The 17,244-nt window shown below is 35.7% G+C and overlaps 1 protein-coding gene across 1 annotated transcript in view; it reads right to left on the reverse strand.

The window, feature by feature from the left end:
* zfh1 (Zn finger homeodomain 1) overlaps positions 1 to 14,428 on the reverse strand; it is a 370,694-nt gene extending 356,266 nt beyond the window's left edge. The window contains exon 1 of the mRNA XM_089252439.1: positions 13,817 to 14,428. Coding sequence (XP_089108565.1) covers positions 13,817 to 13,871 — 55 coding nt within the window. The 5' untranslated portion in view covers positions 13,872 to 14,428. The remainder of the gene's footprint in view (positions 1 to 13,816) is intronic.
* Between the last annotated feature and the right edge of the window lie 2,816 nt (positions 14,429 to 17,244).

The following is a 17,244-nucleotide window of genomic DNA, read 5'->3' on the forward strand; positions in this document are numbered from 1 at the left end:
TCTTATTAGCGAACAGCAACTAGAAATTCCCAAATAAATAACACGTAGAAGTTATTTGCCTGAATAGAAAATACATATTAGGGAAAAAAAAATGTCTGCTTGTTTGACAGTATTAAATTTTTAAACGCATATTTTCTGTTTTAGTACATATTTTGGAATTTTCAACGACTTTTCGGAGATTTTTTAGTGCATATTTTGGCATTTTTTTACAGTGCATATAATCCGGGCTCTACTTATCATAATCCGTTTCTGTACTCAGTAATGGATGAATGTGTTCTGAACGGGGGAAAAAATGAGTAGAAAAGCCCCCCCCCCTCCCCCCGTAAAAAAAAAACGTTTGCCCCGAGGGCCTGCTTCCAGATGTGGGAACTGTTCTAATGGTTTGGGAATTTCGAATGATATCCCAGGATGTCTGTTCAACGCAAGGTCGCTACAAGGGGGTTGAAAATGCCCCAGGCGCCGGACTAAAGGTGACCAAGTGCATTGCTGCATCCAGTTGTGGCTCTGGTCGAACATATGTTTTTAGCAGTAAAATATATTACTTAAAAGGTGATAATGTTAACTCTATTTTCCAACACCATATTGGAGTTGTTATTTTCTCAAGGGGCTTAAACAGTATGTGCGGCTGTACCATGTACCAATTATTGCAGGTGGTCTTTTTGAGAATGAGCAAAAGGTACTTGTGCGTGTCCTGTTCCCATGCTAATTACAATCATTTCCGCCGACAATAATTCAGATAAGAGGCGTCTGGTGGATCTGGCATTTCATCCAAAGAATAGAATCGTATTTATGTGAAATAATTAGCAAAATAGTTCTTGCGGCATACTTTGTGGAAAAGTTTGAAACAAACTTTCGTGCGGAAACTAGCGTGCGGAACCTTTATCTTGAAAAGAAAAGAGCATTCAGAGAGTATAAAAGTGGACGAGGTGACCTATCATTGTTTACTGATAAAAGAAGACTGTTGAAGAAAGCGATAAGGGATAGTAAAAAGGAAGTTGAATCTAGGTTGGCAGATAACATTGGCTCTGACCCAAAATCATTTTTTCGATACGTCAATAATGGATGTAAGGGGACAGTTGGCCCCCTCTCGATAGGAGGCTCAAAAGTAGAGAGCAATGTAGGCATGTGTAGTGCTTTCAATGACTTTTTCGCGTCGGTTTTTAATGGAGATAATGATATTCGATATACGGGTGTTGCATGGGGTAATAAAACGCTCAACGATATTCAAGTTGAAGACGTGGAGGTCCTAAATCTTCTAAGAAATGTATGTGCAAGCAAAGCACCAGGACCAGATGATATCTATCCCAGGGTTCTCAGGGAAGGTGCTAATGAATTGTTGGGGCCAGTCGCACAGATATACAGGAGTAGTGTTGCTGAGGGTATCGTCCCGAGAGATTGGAAACTGGCTAACGTTGTTCCGATATTTAAGAAGGGTAGTAGAGAAGTGGTGTCTAATTATCGTCCAGTGAGTTTGACGAGCTCCCTCTCGAAAATTTTGGAAATTATCATCAAAAGGCAGTTTGTGAAGTGGATAGACGAGAATAATGTATTGTCGGATAATCAGCATGGGTTCAGGAAGGGGAAGTCATGTGTAACTAACCTCCTTTGCTTCTATGATTACGTGACTAAGGCTTTGGGTAAGAGCAAAAATGTAGACGTTGTTTACCTTGATTTCCAGAAGGCATTCGATCGGGTACAACATGGCAAACTCTTGAAGCGTTTACACGAGATTGGAATAGGGGGCAACTTGCTGAATTGGATAGAATCGTGGTTAAGAGATAGGTCGCAACGAGTTATGGTGAACGGGGAATTCTCTGGTTGGACAGATGTCACAAGTGGAGTTCCTCAGGGAAGTGTCCTTGGCCCCATACTTTTTTCACTTTTTATCGACAAACTCGATCAGGGTATCGATGGAATTACTAGCAAATTCGCAGATGATGTGAAGCTAATGGGGGTAATCGGAAATGAAAGCGATAGGGAGTTGCTCCAGACCAACTTAAACAAGATTGCAGCATGGGCAAATGAATGGAGCATGACGTTTAGCGTAGATAAGTGCATGGTCGCTCATTTTGGTTCGAACAACCCACGGTTCTCTTACGAGTTGAATGGTGTCACTATCCCGGATGCAACTAGAGTCACCGATTTGGGAATTCTCATTGACGAGCGACTTAAGTTTTCTGAACATTGTTCAGCGGTTGTCAAAAAATCGAATAGAATGCTTGGTCTCATTTTCAAAAAGGTCTCTTCGCGTTCTCCTAAAGTCATTCTTCCGCTTTTTCGAGGCTTAGTTCGTCCTGGACTGGAGTATGCTGTAAGGTTTTGGAGACCATACCTACAGAGGGACATAGACTTGGTTGAAGGGGTGCAGAGAAGAGCTACGCGTGTTCTTATTGGCACACGGGGCTTGAGGTATGAAGAGAGACTTCATTTTTTGAATATGTTTACACTGGATGAACGCAGGTGTCGAGGAGATATGATCGAAGTGTTCAAAATTTTCAATGGGATGGATAGGATGGACCATGAACTTTTAGTACACCGCCAATCGACTGCTTTTACAAGGGGACACCAGTATCGATTGGTGAGGGACAATGCAAGGTTATGGTGTCGCAGGGAATTTTTCTCCAATAGGGTTGTTAATAAATGGAATAGCTTACCCCCGGAGGTAGTAAATTGTAACACAATTGACACGTTTAAAAAGAAATACGATAAACATGTTGGGGTAAATCGAGAAGCTATCCATTCTTAGAATAAGACAACCATAAGTATTCTTTATGGGCATTGTATAATATTTTATCATGTGTATATATTGTTTGTAATTTGTGTTAATTGCATTTTTAATTGGGTTGCTGTATTTTTGAAACATATGACAACCATATTTTTATGGGCATCTTTTTATCAGCCACCTCGTTGGGCATTTTGCCTGTTGTGGCGTTGCATTTGTATTTGTATTTGTATTTGTAAACTTAAGTTGCAAATGTGTGGTCTAAATAATAATACAAAAAATAAAGAAATAATAATTTTTCAGCCTTGCTTGCAATGAGGTGGGATGTAACGAAATAACAGTTATCGTGGAATGCACTATAGCGTTAAAAAGATCGCAATATTGTGAATATTATAATACAATATATGAAGGCCTTTTTGGCTAAAATCAATTACAGTATTTTAACGTGTATAAGGAACCCCTTTTTGTCCAAAAATTGGGTCCCAAAAGTAAGAGCGAGTTTCTTAAACACGGTTTGGCGACAGATCCGTACAGCGTCATTTCCGCACAAGTGGAAATTGGAGACATTTATGCACAGCCAAGCCCATTATTGTTATTTTTCTTTTTATTTCTTTCTATCCCTACTTACCTGTATTCCATTCCTCAAGTGCAGTGATTCCCAACGTGGGCGTTAACGCCCCTTGGGGGCGATGGAATGTTCCAGGGGGGCGGTAGAAGCTACGGGTATAAATAATATAGGATCCTATGGGTTAGATTGCGTTGAGGGGCGATGGAGAGAAAACAATTTCTGAAGAAGGGGGCGATGGGACAAAAAGGGTTGGGAAACTATGCTCAAATAGATAGGAGTTGTATGGGGGCTGTATCCAGGGCCGTCTTAAGAGCATCATGGGGCCCCCGGGCCAAGTGATTTTTCTGAGGCCCTACCTGGCACATTCTCGAAAAATTCAACTACTTCTTGTTTTTCTGAGGTCCCTCTCCTCTTTAGGCCCCCGGGCCGTGCCCGGGTGGACCCAAGCGGTAAGACGGCACTGGCTGTATCCACATCACATTGTTGAAATTCAACTCTCTCTAGTACGACATTCTATTACACTGAACTGAAACGTCGAATGTTTTTTTTTTTCCGAATACCTAAGTATTATTCGGCCGAACCGGCCAAATACCGAATATCAGCCGAATATTCGTCCTATCTCTAGTTTGTTTCAGAGTGGTGATTTTTTTTCGCTTTTCATTGAAGCATTGCTTCAGGCACAATATACTGTTCGGAAGTGTTTCAGACCTGTGGATGCTCAGCTTGAGTTCAGTGTAGGAGTTTTTAATCTCTGAATTAATTATCGAGGTGCTCACAGAACAGAGGCGTATGCAGGAGGGGACGCGGGGATGCCCCTGCACTATCCAAGATAAGATGCCTGTGTGTATGTATGTATATCCAAGACAGATCAGCCCAAGATATCAAAGAAACATTTTTTTCTGGATATTATGCGGATAAACTCGGAAACAAAAGTCATCTATGTCTATTGCCAGGTACGCAAGAGGGCCTGGGTTCGAGTCCCACCGGAAAGAAGATGACTTTTCTTTTTCCGAGTTCACCTCAGCATAATATCCAGAAAAAAATATCCGTTTCCTTTTCAAGAACTGTTACTGGACAGACTAGTTTCTACAGTATAGCATGGAAGTCTGAAACCGTTATTATTATAACGAATGCAACGAAATGAGAAACAATTGCTGTTTTGGCTGAAGCATCAACGAAAATATCATCCACAGATAGGATACAGAGACAGTGATTCAAACGCATGTACCATTAATCCTACTGTAAATAACTCGATCTGAGAAGTGAGTGCTCATGAATGAATAACTCCACGTCTTATTGTTCCCGTGGGCAAATTCCATCCAAAACGAGCCCAGAGGACTCCAACAAACCCCAAGTTACTCATTGCTGGCAAGATAATGAAAAATTTCCCCCTCAACAAGAAAATAAGCAAAAAAAAAAAAATTATGTACAAAAAACGAGTCTCCTTGGACAAAAAAAAAAAACAAGGCATTCGGGTAAGAAAAAATACGAGAAATTACTTTTTCTTTACACAACAATTTAATTTATCTGGTTTCATTTGTAAAATTAAATTAGAGAGATACCAGTCGAGAAAAAACTGTACATTTCTATTTTACATTATATGATTCTAATGATATTGTGTATTCTGAAGTTTACTGACCGAATGTATGGGGTGAAAATTATCACAGATCTACACGTGCAGCACAAAATCGATTCGTGCCGCTATTATTTCGTTAATAATCATTTTTATTTCGCGAATAATTACGGATACGTGATCATCGATATGCATTACGATGCTTGAAAGTTTATACGTTCGAGCTTAAAAGCAATGCCAATGAAAATACTGTATTATCGGAATTGACCCTCTATGGCACACATGTTTAACCCATGGCCCGAGGGCTAAATGTGGCCCTCGGAGTCAACTAACGTGGCCCGCGACCTCAAACGTAAGTTTGTAAAAATGAACTAAGCAACACATAACCAGATCACTTAAGTCACCCGCGGCGCATTTATAGATAATTCAGGTGACCCTCGTCACATTTGCAGACCACTTGAATGACTCTCGGTACATTTGCAGACCACTTGAATGACTCTCAGCACATTTACAGACCACTTAAGAACCTGAAGAGCTGTTTCTGATCACTTAGTGACCTGCGGCACAGTCCAAACTCACTTGAGTGGACTGCGCCACATTCGTTGGTCACTTAATTGGTCAGCGGCAGACTTAAAGATCAGTTATGTGGCCAACGAGACACGTTTTCAAACCAATGAAGTGGCCCGCATTCTTCAAGAAGTTGAGCACCCTTGCACTATGGTCACGTTTGTATTTGAATATACAGTGGATCTCGCTTGTAACGTTCCCACTTAGAACGTTTTTCCCCGAATAGTATATAAATAGGACACACATATTCGTGGTCCCAACCTTAACCGATACTCATCGAGATTTCCCGTTTGAAGCGTTTTCCCGCTAACAACGTTATTCACGATGTTTTATTGAAAAACGTCATAAATGGGATCCACGGTACGTACAAGTACATCTTTTAGTGGCATTTAAAATCAAAATACGGCTGTATCTATAAGCAGAGGCGTATTTATGGTTTTGCCGCCTCCTCTTTCTCCCATTCTAGTTTAATTTTCTTGACAACTCTTTCCTGGGATTCACCACCCTGTGCTATAACCCCTCCCTTCCCCGCAAGTGCACCTGTATCTCTAAGTCTCTAAGTCACTCTTTTCTTAGTCATTCACATGCTTGCACACTGTTTTGGTCACTCACGTGCTTGCGCTCTTTTTAATCACTCACGTGCTTGCACTCTTTTTAATCACTCACGCGCTTGCACTCTTTTTAATATCACTCACGTGCTTGCACTCTTTTTAATCACTCATATACTAACACACTGTTTTTGCTCTATTTTATTCACATGCTTACACATGCACTAGGTCGCTGACCCTGGTCCCTCGCTCTAGGCAGGAGCGGATTTATTGAGGGTTATACAAATTTTGCCTTCCTTCTCCCATTCCCCCAATTTTCTTGGCAGATCATTATTCAAATTTTCTGCCCCTCAGAGCTTGTTGCCCTGGGGGTCCGCTAAGCCCCCCCCCCCCCACTCCAATGTAAATACGCCACTGCATATAAGCACAGTACTTTTTTTTATCTAGAAAGAGTTGATTCCTTGTTGGTGTAATTTTTTGAGAGCTGCTGTCATTTTACGTGTTCAGAGATTTATAAAATAGCACAGAATTGAGGGAATTGGAAATAAAATTCATGGTAAAAACTATTCAACGTTGCTAAGCATACATTTATCTAATTATAAATAACATTAAAACAAGGCACACAAACTGCATATTTCACCCTTAAAAATTTAGCCATTTCTGCTAATTAATAAATTCACTCTAATTAATTAGATTTCTGTGCTGATGTAATGTTTCAGTCAAAAATATGTTGACAACACCCATTTATAAATACTGACAAATACAAGGCCACAACAGGCAAAATGCCCAACGATGTGGCTGAGAAAAAGATGTCCATAACAAATATGGATGTCATATTTCTAAATCACAGTAACCCAATTAAAAATGCAATTTCAAAAACTAGAAACAATATATATACATGATAAGATATTATACAATGCCCATAAAATATATAGTTATGGTTGTCTTATTCTAAGTATGGATAGCTTCTCGATTTACCCCAACATGCTTACATCTGGGCTTAAAAAAACATTCAATATGTTTTCATGAAGGTGAACCGTAGTCACTGACCAACAACTGAAGGGCCTTATACATCGGTTGCACTACGATTTGGCAATACGATCTAGATTTCGAATGCATTTAAGAACACTTCCAATACCTTTTGAAGCTGCAAATAACCGAGTTAAAATTTCTCATCAAACTGAAATTGCTGAAGAAGAAATAAATTACGACATGATTCGAATACCTAAACAGAACGAACTCGACTAAATTCCTTTTAAAGAAATTCATCGAACATAAGTAAAAGAATAGGCTACCGTTTCAATATTACTTACTCATTCAACCTCCAAAAACTAATAAAATTTTCCGGGTACTAGTATCGAGAAGCATGAAAATTTGAACTATAAAACCAACAATAAAGGATGACTATTCCCTCGACCAACCACCACACAGAGTACATACTCTCGAGTCTTATCGGCCTTAACTGCTTTTAATAAAGTCGTTTTGGTGCAAATTAAATATGCAATCGCATTAAATATTTTACAACCACACCGGCTGGTCTTAAAAATTTTTAATAACCTCCATGTTGATATTAGCATTTTTTTTTCTCTCGCGACGAAGTCACTAAAGATTTTAAACTTGACTTCGCTGGTACTTCACCTGCACGAAAAGTCGTTTTAATTAATAATTATATTAATAAAGTGAAACCAGAAAATACTGGTCATCTCTGAGGATGATAGTATGAGGCCACTCTTTGGACGTTTTAGCTCATTGAATATATAGACTATTATTAACCATTGTCCCTTTTTTGGGACACTTGTATTTATTTCCAATTAAGCAGTGGAATTTTTAGTTTTGATTGTTGTACCTAAATTTTGAGCTGACTGCTATAAACGTTGCAAAGTCAATAAAAATATTTTAAAATTTTTGTTAAATAATTAATTAATAATTTAATTTAATAAAACTTTTTTCCTTATATATAAATGGTTCTCCCCTTTTTATATTTCATTCATGTTGTCATATTAATGTAATTTTCTTTGAAAACGTGAAATAATAGAGTTTTGTCACACATGAGGAAATTCTTCGATTGTCTATGAATTTGATTTTAAAAATATTTAAAAAAAAACGAGTGATTGGAATACCGTATATAGTCTAAAGCTCTAAAATACTTTAACCCTCTACTGTTCACCCCATAAAAAGGTATTACAATTTTTTTTTACAAAAACGGATGTAAATTGGAGCTGTTTCAGTATATTTTCAATTGAAACGATACATCAACACAGCAATTTAATCAATTAGAGTAAATTTCTTAATTAGCTAAAAAATGGTTAATTAAGAGTAAAATATACAGTCTATCTTAATTTTACGGTTTTATATAAATAGATAAGATCTTACTCAGCAAAGTTCTTCCCTTGAATTTTATTTCCAATCACTGCACTGCAAAGGAATCAATTCTTTTTAGATGAAAAAGTATTGTACTAATATAGCCGTATTTTTTACTGAAATGACACTAAAAGATGTACTTTCTAAAATACCAAAAAAATTGAGAAAATAAATTTATATACAATGGGTTTTTGACCATGTATATTCAAATACACGCGGGACATTAGAGCAGGCAAGGCTGTAACTAGGCTGAGGCAACCGAGCACTGCCCCAGGGCCCTTAGCCGAATAGGGGCCCCAAACAATTCACTTATTTTGCATAATAATAACCATTTCAGGAAGTACCCCCAAGGAAAAGTATGTCCCGGGGCCCCGAAAAGGTACTCTACGGCCCTAAGAGCAGGGCTGCACAAATCCCGGGGAACAGGTTGCCATGGCGACTATAAATTCTGTATTTGCACCTAAAATTTTCTGTATGCAATTGCTAAATTGGAGACTGAATACAAAATTTTCTGATTTCACGACAGTGTGTCTTTTAGCATAGGTAAAAATTTTGAAGTTCCGGAAAAGTCGAAAAAAACATTATTTAGGGCAGTTTCTGTTGAGATTAAAATCATTCTTGGCTCCTAAGAAATTTGGCTTGAACCTAAAATGATTTTCCATTTGTCAAGCCTTACCATAGAGGGTTAAATTAGCCATAAAATATTAGCCCATCTAAATTTTTTAACTGATGAATGACTCATCGTCATAAAATGGCCATCGTCTTTCTAACCAACAACCAGAGCAAATTATTAAATTCTGTCATTACATTAAAATTGGAAATTCAAGACAGCTTTATACCAATACGTAACAGAAATGTTCTATTACAATTTTATTATTGTTTTATTTTCTGCTAGCAATATATAGAAATTGATAAATTTATTTTTGACAACCACTAAAATTGATGAGTCATAAGACAAAGAACCACGGGGAATAAATAAGCCCTATAAACATATCAATGAATAATTTTTACTTTATTTTTTTTTCTTTTTCATCTCTAGGAAATCGAGCACCTATCCATCCCATACCCACGCGTTCATTACAATTTCATTTTCGTTAATTAGTAAGCAATCAATTATTTTAGGCTTTTTCCCACCCACTTTTTCTCACGGTTTAATACGAACGACACTCTCTCTTACCACACGGCAGTAATACTACACAACTTAACCCTTGGCAGTTCGAAAGCCATTATTTTTATTAAGAAAAAGGAGGGGTCGAAGCTTTTCCTTAGGAAAAATAATGGCATTATTACATAATGCCCCTATTCATTTGCGACTCCCCAAGAAAAGCTCCCTTATATATTTTTTTTGTATATAATTTTTATTTATTATTTAATTTTTTTTTTTTTTTTTTAGGTAATTTGGGCCGACGGTTGTTTTTATTTGCCGTTGGGCTATTTTTCCCCCTTTTACAAGTAATCCCAAGGTAGTCATTAACATTATATTTTCATCGTGCTGCCCAAGTGACCACTTACTATCCGAGTGAGGTATAAATTTTGGTACAAAAACTCATTTTTTCTTACCGCTTACGCCTCGTCAAAAAATTCAGTTTTTTATACGTTTTTTTGTTGTTGTTGTATCCACAAGTGAGCAAATTTGTCGTTTTTTTTATTATTATTTAGGAAGCAAATTATACTAAACTAACCGAAGAAATTAACAAGAAAAAAAACTAACATACAACCCTTTTTTTTTGAAGCCACAAAGGGGTTATTTTTCATTATTTTCTTCAATTTTTTTTTTTTTTTGTGTCTTGTATCATAAGAAACGGGTTGAATGGCGGCCGTCAAAAGCTCTTTTGAGTGTTTTAGTCCCACGAAATAAAATTTGGTTGTTTTTTTTTTTGGCCTTAATATAAAAAAATGTACATAAAAACGTAACAAAAAATAGGATCACGCGTGGGATTAATTTTTCAAAACGAACGTCGGGCTTTTCTACCGCCCTCGGGAGCTATTTGGAAATTACGCGCCTTTTAATATTTTATTAATTCCTTTTCGGGTTGAATATTTGTGGTTTTTAAGTTAATTTAGTTTTTTTCTTCTTCTTTATTACGAGGATGATTCGAATCTTTGCCTTTTAGAATAATTTTTTTTATTGTTTTTTCTCGTAAGAGGAACGTTGTTGTTTTTGTATGTGTGGTATGTGTGGAGTGTTTTTTCTTTTACCTTCATATATCTATCAAGAATCGAGTCGAAAACAACGGCTTGAATTACGTTGGGGGAAAAAAATAATATATAAATGGCTAAATTAGAGCTTTAAAAAAGCTGTGTAGCGACGTCCTTGTAGTTATTCGACATCAACTTAATCCAACAAGGTTTGATAACAAAATACATAAAAGGCCTGTGTGTTTGTGTGTTTTTCCTATTTTTCCTCCATTTTCTTTCTCGCATGTGCTTATAACAATCAGGTCAAAAATCTCAAAGAGGTTCGATGATAGATATATACCTATCTTCAAGTTTTTATTTCAGATATTTTATCAGTCAAAACATCTACAAAATTTCCATTTGTATTCGGCATTATTACAAGGCTGGACAAATCCCAGAAGCCAGGTCGCCATGGCAACTGAAAAATGGTATTGGTGCCTAAAGTTTTCCGAATGTGGTTGCTAAATTGCAGTAAATTTCGACATTGGTGTCTAAGAGCGACACAATTTTTTTTTTATTTCATTGCGCTACATCATGCGAAAAATAGAAGAAAACATTATTTTGGACCGTTTTTTTGAGCAAAATACCATGCTTCGCTCCTAAAAAATTGGGCTGGCTCCTAAATACCTTTTCGATTTGTCAGGCCCTGCATTATTATTGACTTTATCAATGTCAATGTCATTATCAATGTATCAATTTTTCAAGCATTATCAAAAAATACTTAATTTTACTGGGAATCAAAAAAAAAAAAATTGCGACTGATCTATCAAGAGAAAACTCTGAACATGATTTTTAAAATATTTTTCAGAGATTGTTGAGGGTTTAAAAAATTCTGCACAGAAATTTCTGAAATTTTGTAGTTTATATGGCACGTGTAAGTGAAATCAACCTCTAATTAACATGTCTGACTATCTGTGAGAACTTGAAAATTTTTAAAAATTTAATTGATTGAATTATCGCATTTTATCGAAAGTTCTATTCATAAAAACTCATCTAAATTTATTTCATGCAATGAAATTAATTTTATCTGATTTATTTCTCGAGTACTTATTCGTGGTGGAGAAACAACGTGAAATTTCAGAATTGCTTTTTTTTTCCAAATTATTTTTGAAATTAAAAATTCATTTTCAATTGTTGAATTGGTCAATTACATTATCGAAAACTCTATTTATAAAAGCACTCATCTAAATTTTATTTCATACAATAAAATTAGTTTGAGCTAGTTTTTTTCTCGAGTGAACTTATTGGTGGTGGAAAAACATCGTAAAATTTCAGAAATACGCATATAATTTTTTTTAAATTATATTTAAAAAAGGGAAATAATTTAAATAAATTAAAAATAAAATTTCTAAATTTCATTGAGAAACGATTACGTTATTAAAAGGATTGCGAGATTGAATTTTATAGAAATTTAAAATTATTTTAACTTGGGAAATCGCTTGGAGTAAAAACCGTGAGAAATTGACCATTGGCCAGAACTGGTCGATTCATACTACGCATGTAAGGACTACGAACTAATACGTGACTTTTTAGTGATTTTCTTTTCCGTTTTACAGCACAAGTGCGATAAATAAATGACGAGACAAGAACCTGCTGAAACATTTGAACCCCGTCCAGACATGGTGGTTCCATTAACCAACTCATGTTTGCCTTATACCAAGAGTATCTCGACCTTTGCCCATTAGGGCTGTAAACTAAGGTTATTTATATCATTTTATTTTTCGAGAGGGTAAAGGGGCCCTCTCTTTAGATAAAGGACATAAAGCTGAAATTACCCTCCTACGCGTATTCCTAATGTGATGTATAACAGAAGTTAATTCATTTTCCAGAAAAGGAAAACCATTTGGGAATTGTGGTATTCCAAACATTCAGAAAGAAAATAAATTCCACCAAGAGGGAGATTTTTAGGAGCCACTTTCTCATGCCTTTCGTTTGTATACGTATGGTATGAACTTGGATTATAATATATTATACATATGTAAATTTGTTTGGTGAATATCGATTTGAAATGTGATCATGGTTTCAGATTCGATCCTCACACTTGTCTAGCCAACACATTGAGGCTTACTAAAAGCCTACCTATCTACCCCTGCAAAAACGAAATCCTTCCACAATGAATGGGTTTAACGGTCGAGCCATACATTCTAAACAGGAACAACAGTGAATTGGGGGAGGAATATACAAAAGAGGAGTACTTTTCACACATTCGTGGTGAACGGCAAGTACAGTGTGGTGCCCCGTATACTCCAGGATTGAACCCCAGTCCCTCCCCCACTATAAAAATAAGCTTCAATGGACCCTCCCCCCCCCCCGATTAATTTTTTTCATATGTAACGAATAAGAAAAACATACATTGAACATACAACGGTCTATGATAAAAACTCAACGGTTGAGAAATTTTTTTAAATTAATTATATCAATATCATCGCGCGCGCGGACAAATCAATTGATATCAATCCCTGTATTGCTGTATTTGCAGCATGCGTTGATGTTTAACGAGAAAACAACATTTGTAAATTTTTGTATAACATCAATATGATCTCATTTATTCATTGAACGAAAATATTGGTTGCAAAATTGTTCATTATATATAAAAGAATTAATATTAATACAGTGAAACCTCGATATGACGATACACTGCGGACCAAGAAAAAATATCATTGTGGAGGAATTACCGTTATATCGAGAGGAAGCAGTTCAATATTAGAGTATAGACATTTTCAAACAAGACTTAAGAAAATGTCGTTGTAGAGGGATTTATTTATCTCTCTCTCTCCATTATATCAAGTATCGTTGCAGTGAGGTTTTACAGTAATATAATTAATAATAGAACTACTTAGCATTTTATAAAATTTCAATTAATGATTAATTATATAAATAGTGTGAGATAGCGTAGCAGTAAAATGTATTTTTATTTTTTGAGTAAAACCGCTGTCGATGTACTACGAATCAATTGAAAAATGTCAATAAATAATAATTAAAATCGAATTAAAATCAAGGTAGAAGCGTGTCAAGGTGAAGCGAACACGTGTTAGAAGTTTCGAGAACGGATAAAAAAAATGTCGTCTGCTGAAAGTCGAGCAACAATTATAATTGTACACATTTCCACGCCCCTTACGATCTCGTGACGAATCAGGTGCAGAAGATGTAAACAAAAGTAAACAAACATATATATTTTTTTGAAAAATAAATAAATAAATAAACAAAGAGAGAGAAAGAAGCAGTCACAGGTGCGTAGAAGATCGGCCGAAAGATCGGAAGTTCGAAATGTAAACAAAAGGTAAGTTTGGTTGGCTTACCGTTTTTTCTCTTTGGATGTGATTGCTTCCTTCGTTGGCACCTGGAATCGGCCATTCTTTCATCCTGGACATCAAGTCAAGTCTTATGCAACTTATTTCGATAATATTCGAGCAGCCAAAAAAAAATTTTTTTTAATAAAAATTAAATTAAATTTGGTCGCGCCGAATCTTCGTCAAATTGTTCAAAATAAACAACAACACACTAAAAAAACGAGCCGGTTGTGAACGTAACGGTCAGACGGGACGATCATTTTCCGAACAGAAACGAATATTATTATTGTTTTTTTTCTTTCGATAATATGTAACTTTTTTCCAAATACAGCCGAAGATCGTCGACGGCAGGTGTCGGGAGACCTCGTGCAAAAATAGAACAATAACAGTTATTATATTTTTTAAAAATGAAAAAAAAAATTGATTTAAATTATATAAAGGTGATGTATAAAAACAAAAAAATGTCATCGGTTTGGCAGGGAAAATGATGATGATATGATGGAAAAAAGCGTTTGAAAAAACTAAAAACTCAACGTAAAAATGATGGGAAGGGTAAAGGTAAGTTAAAGAAGAGAGTGTGTGTGTAATGCTCTTGAGCTGAATGCAAAGGCGGCAACTGTGACATGATGGGGGGATGTGGAATGTTAAACCTGATTGGTGAGGTGGCCAAGCACATGATTGGCCGACGGTGTCCTACCTAAAACCTAAAGCTCCGCCCTTCCCTTGGCTATTTCTGGTCAGAGGTGGCGCCACTTGCGCGTCTTGTTTGGGGGAATCTTGGCGCCAAAATAAAAGGGATTTTTAACCGTGTGCTTTTTCCCCAATCGTGGGGAAAAAAGCAGGGACAAAAATATATTACGGAATAGAAACTAAAGCTGTTTCATTTTGATTTTTTTTTTTTATAGGAATGTTTTGCGCGTTAGATCCCCGCTTAGGAGTGAGCGACAGATTGGTGCGGTGACAACGCTTTGAGGGGGGGTCGCCGCACTAATGGTAATAGAAGTGAAAAATATTTATTTTAGTAGGTAAAACAAGGTGTTTGAGAGCTTCAACTATAAAAAGTTTATAATGCGGAAATATTCGTCACGCGAAAGGGATTCCGCCGCCCAGTGTGAATAAATGCATTTCTGATTCTCATTGGGGGTCGGAGGGACCCAGAAGCATCGAATCAAACAGGGGCCCCAAATTAATGAAGAGGCTTTCAAAAATTCTGAATTTTCATCAATTCTGGAATTATTTCTTTTACTTAAACTTCTGGAATTTTCATTAATTCGAATTTTCACTGATTCTGAAATTATTTCTTCCGCTAATTCTGGAATTAATTATTTCGTTAATTCAAAAATTATTTCCTTCGTTAAGAAATTAATTAAATTAAATTAATTCTGGTATTATTTCTTTCGTTAATTTTGGAATTATTTCTTACATTAATTCTGAATTTTCGTTAATTTTTTAATTAGTCCTTTCATTAATTCTCAATTTTTCTTTCAATAACTCTGAAATTATTTCTTTAATTAATTCTAAATTTTCACAGGTACTGATATATATTTTTTCAATTATTTTTCTTATTTTTAATTCATATATCCCAAATTTGCATTGGTACTTTAGATTATTTCTTTCAATTAGATCCTAATTTTCATTAGTTACGGAATTATTTCTTTCATTAGTTCAAAATCTTCTTCCGTTCTAAATTTTAATCAATTCGAAACTTTCGTTAGTTTTTGTGTTAATTTACTTCTAAATTTGTGTGTTTATATCTTTTTTTTGTATGGATATTTTTCGGCATTCCTGTACATTCTGTAATGATGTATGAATTTTTGGATGCCGCGATTCCTTCCCCACGAAACTATCAAGACGTCATGGCCCCGAATTATTTTCGCACCGGGCCCTGCTACTGGTAGTAGCCGCCCTGTTGTGCGTTTATAGATCTGCACTTAGAAATATAACAGAAATTCATCTACTGGCGTTCTTTATACAAAGTGTCCTGTAAGTGCTAATGCGGTCTTTATCTCGTTATCTCAGCAACCGTCCGTCGTAGAGGTATAGTTTTGAAATTAAAAATGCTCAAAAAATGTTCAAAAATTATCCTGTACCAGTTTTGAGAGTGAAAATACAGTGTGTAACAAAATAAAAAATCTAAATTTTTATACGGTCTTCCTGTCCTCTAACTTCCAATTAGAAAGTGGTTGCTCTCTCTCTTGATGCTATAACAAAAAAAATATATTCCAAGTTTCCAAGTGCAATATTCAAGGAGATATTTTTTTGAATTAAAAAGTTGAGGAAGGACAGCATAAATGAGGATAAAGATCGTTGTCCGTTAGTTTTTGCTCTTCTCTCATAACGTTTCTCAGATTTTTGGATTCAAAAATATCTTATTATATATTGCAATTACAAACATGGAATTTTTTCTTTCGGCTTCAGGAGATACACGGCAACAACTTTTCAACTATCATACCTCTACGATGGACGGTTGATGAGATAAAGGCCGCATTACAGCACTTACAGGATAGACACCCTGTATACAGGGCGGACGAGAAGTCTTCCTGGGAACATTAAAATTGCCATGAAAAGGTGGGGTTCGCATTAAAATACTTATCATGATACAGATTTTTTTTTTTGATAATTAAATTTTTTTTCAAATTTCGCTCACAGGTAGCGCTGTAAAACGAAAAACTAGACATAACACATAAAATGCAACACAAACAGTGTATAATTAATGTTTATAACGATTTGCGTTACACAGAAATAACATATTTCAACATGAGCAACCTTTCACCCGTTTAGATCTATCCCGTTTAGCACGGGATAGATAGTAGGGCTCTCATATTAAAATGTGAGTTTTATGTAACGCGAATTGTCATAAACATTAATTATGCGATGTTTGTGTTGCATTTTATGTATTATGTTGAGTTTTTCGTTTCATAGCCCAACCAGCGAAATTTTAACTTTTTTTAATTTAACAAAAACTCTAGGCTACGAGAAGTAGTTTAGTGCAAACCGCATCTTTTTATGTCAATTGGTTGATTTGTTATTAATTTTTTAAATGTTTTGCAGGAGTTTTTGTCCACTCTGTGTATTTTAATATATGGTAAATTAATTTCATATTTTCTATTTATTCTATTTCTTATATTATCAGCTCTGGAACGTTTAAAAGCATAATTTAACATTTAAAACATTTTCAACGTTTTAAAAACATAGTTTTTGAGACCTACAGCACTTACACACTGATGCGTCATATAAGTTAAGAAGTTGAAGTCAAAATGTAATCGGTATTTTCATCCCGTTTTGCGGCCGCTGAAATTTAGCTGCCCGATGCGACCGCACCCTTTAAGCGGCAATGACGTGATATCTCGTCTCTATAAAAGCCTCATATTTTAGCATTGATAAGCCCAGATAGTTTGTAAAAATGATTTCTCAATGGAAAACTTTTCCCTATACCC

The sequence above is a fragment of the Pholcus phalangioides genome, unplaced genomic scaffold (assembly GCF_987345545.1).
Source record: "Pholcus phalangioides strain wild (caught in Gottingen) unplaced genomic scaffold, Ppha-v1.0 ptg000029l_1, whole genome shotgun sequence".
NCBI classification, from domain to species: domain Eukaryota; kingdom Metazoa; phylum Arthropoda; class Arachnida; order Araneae; family Pholcidae; genus Pholcus; species Pholcus phalangioides.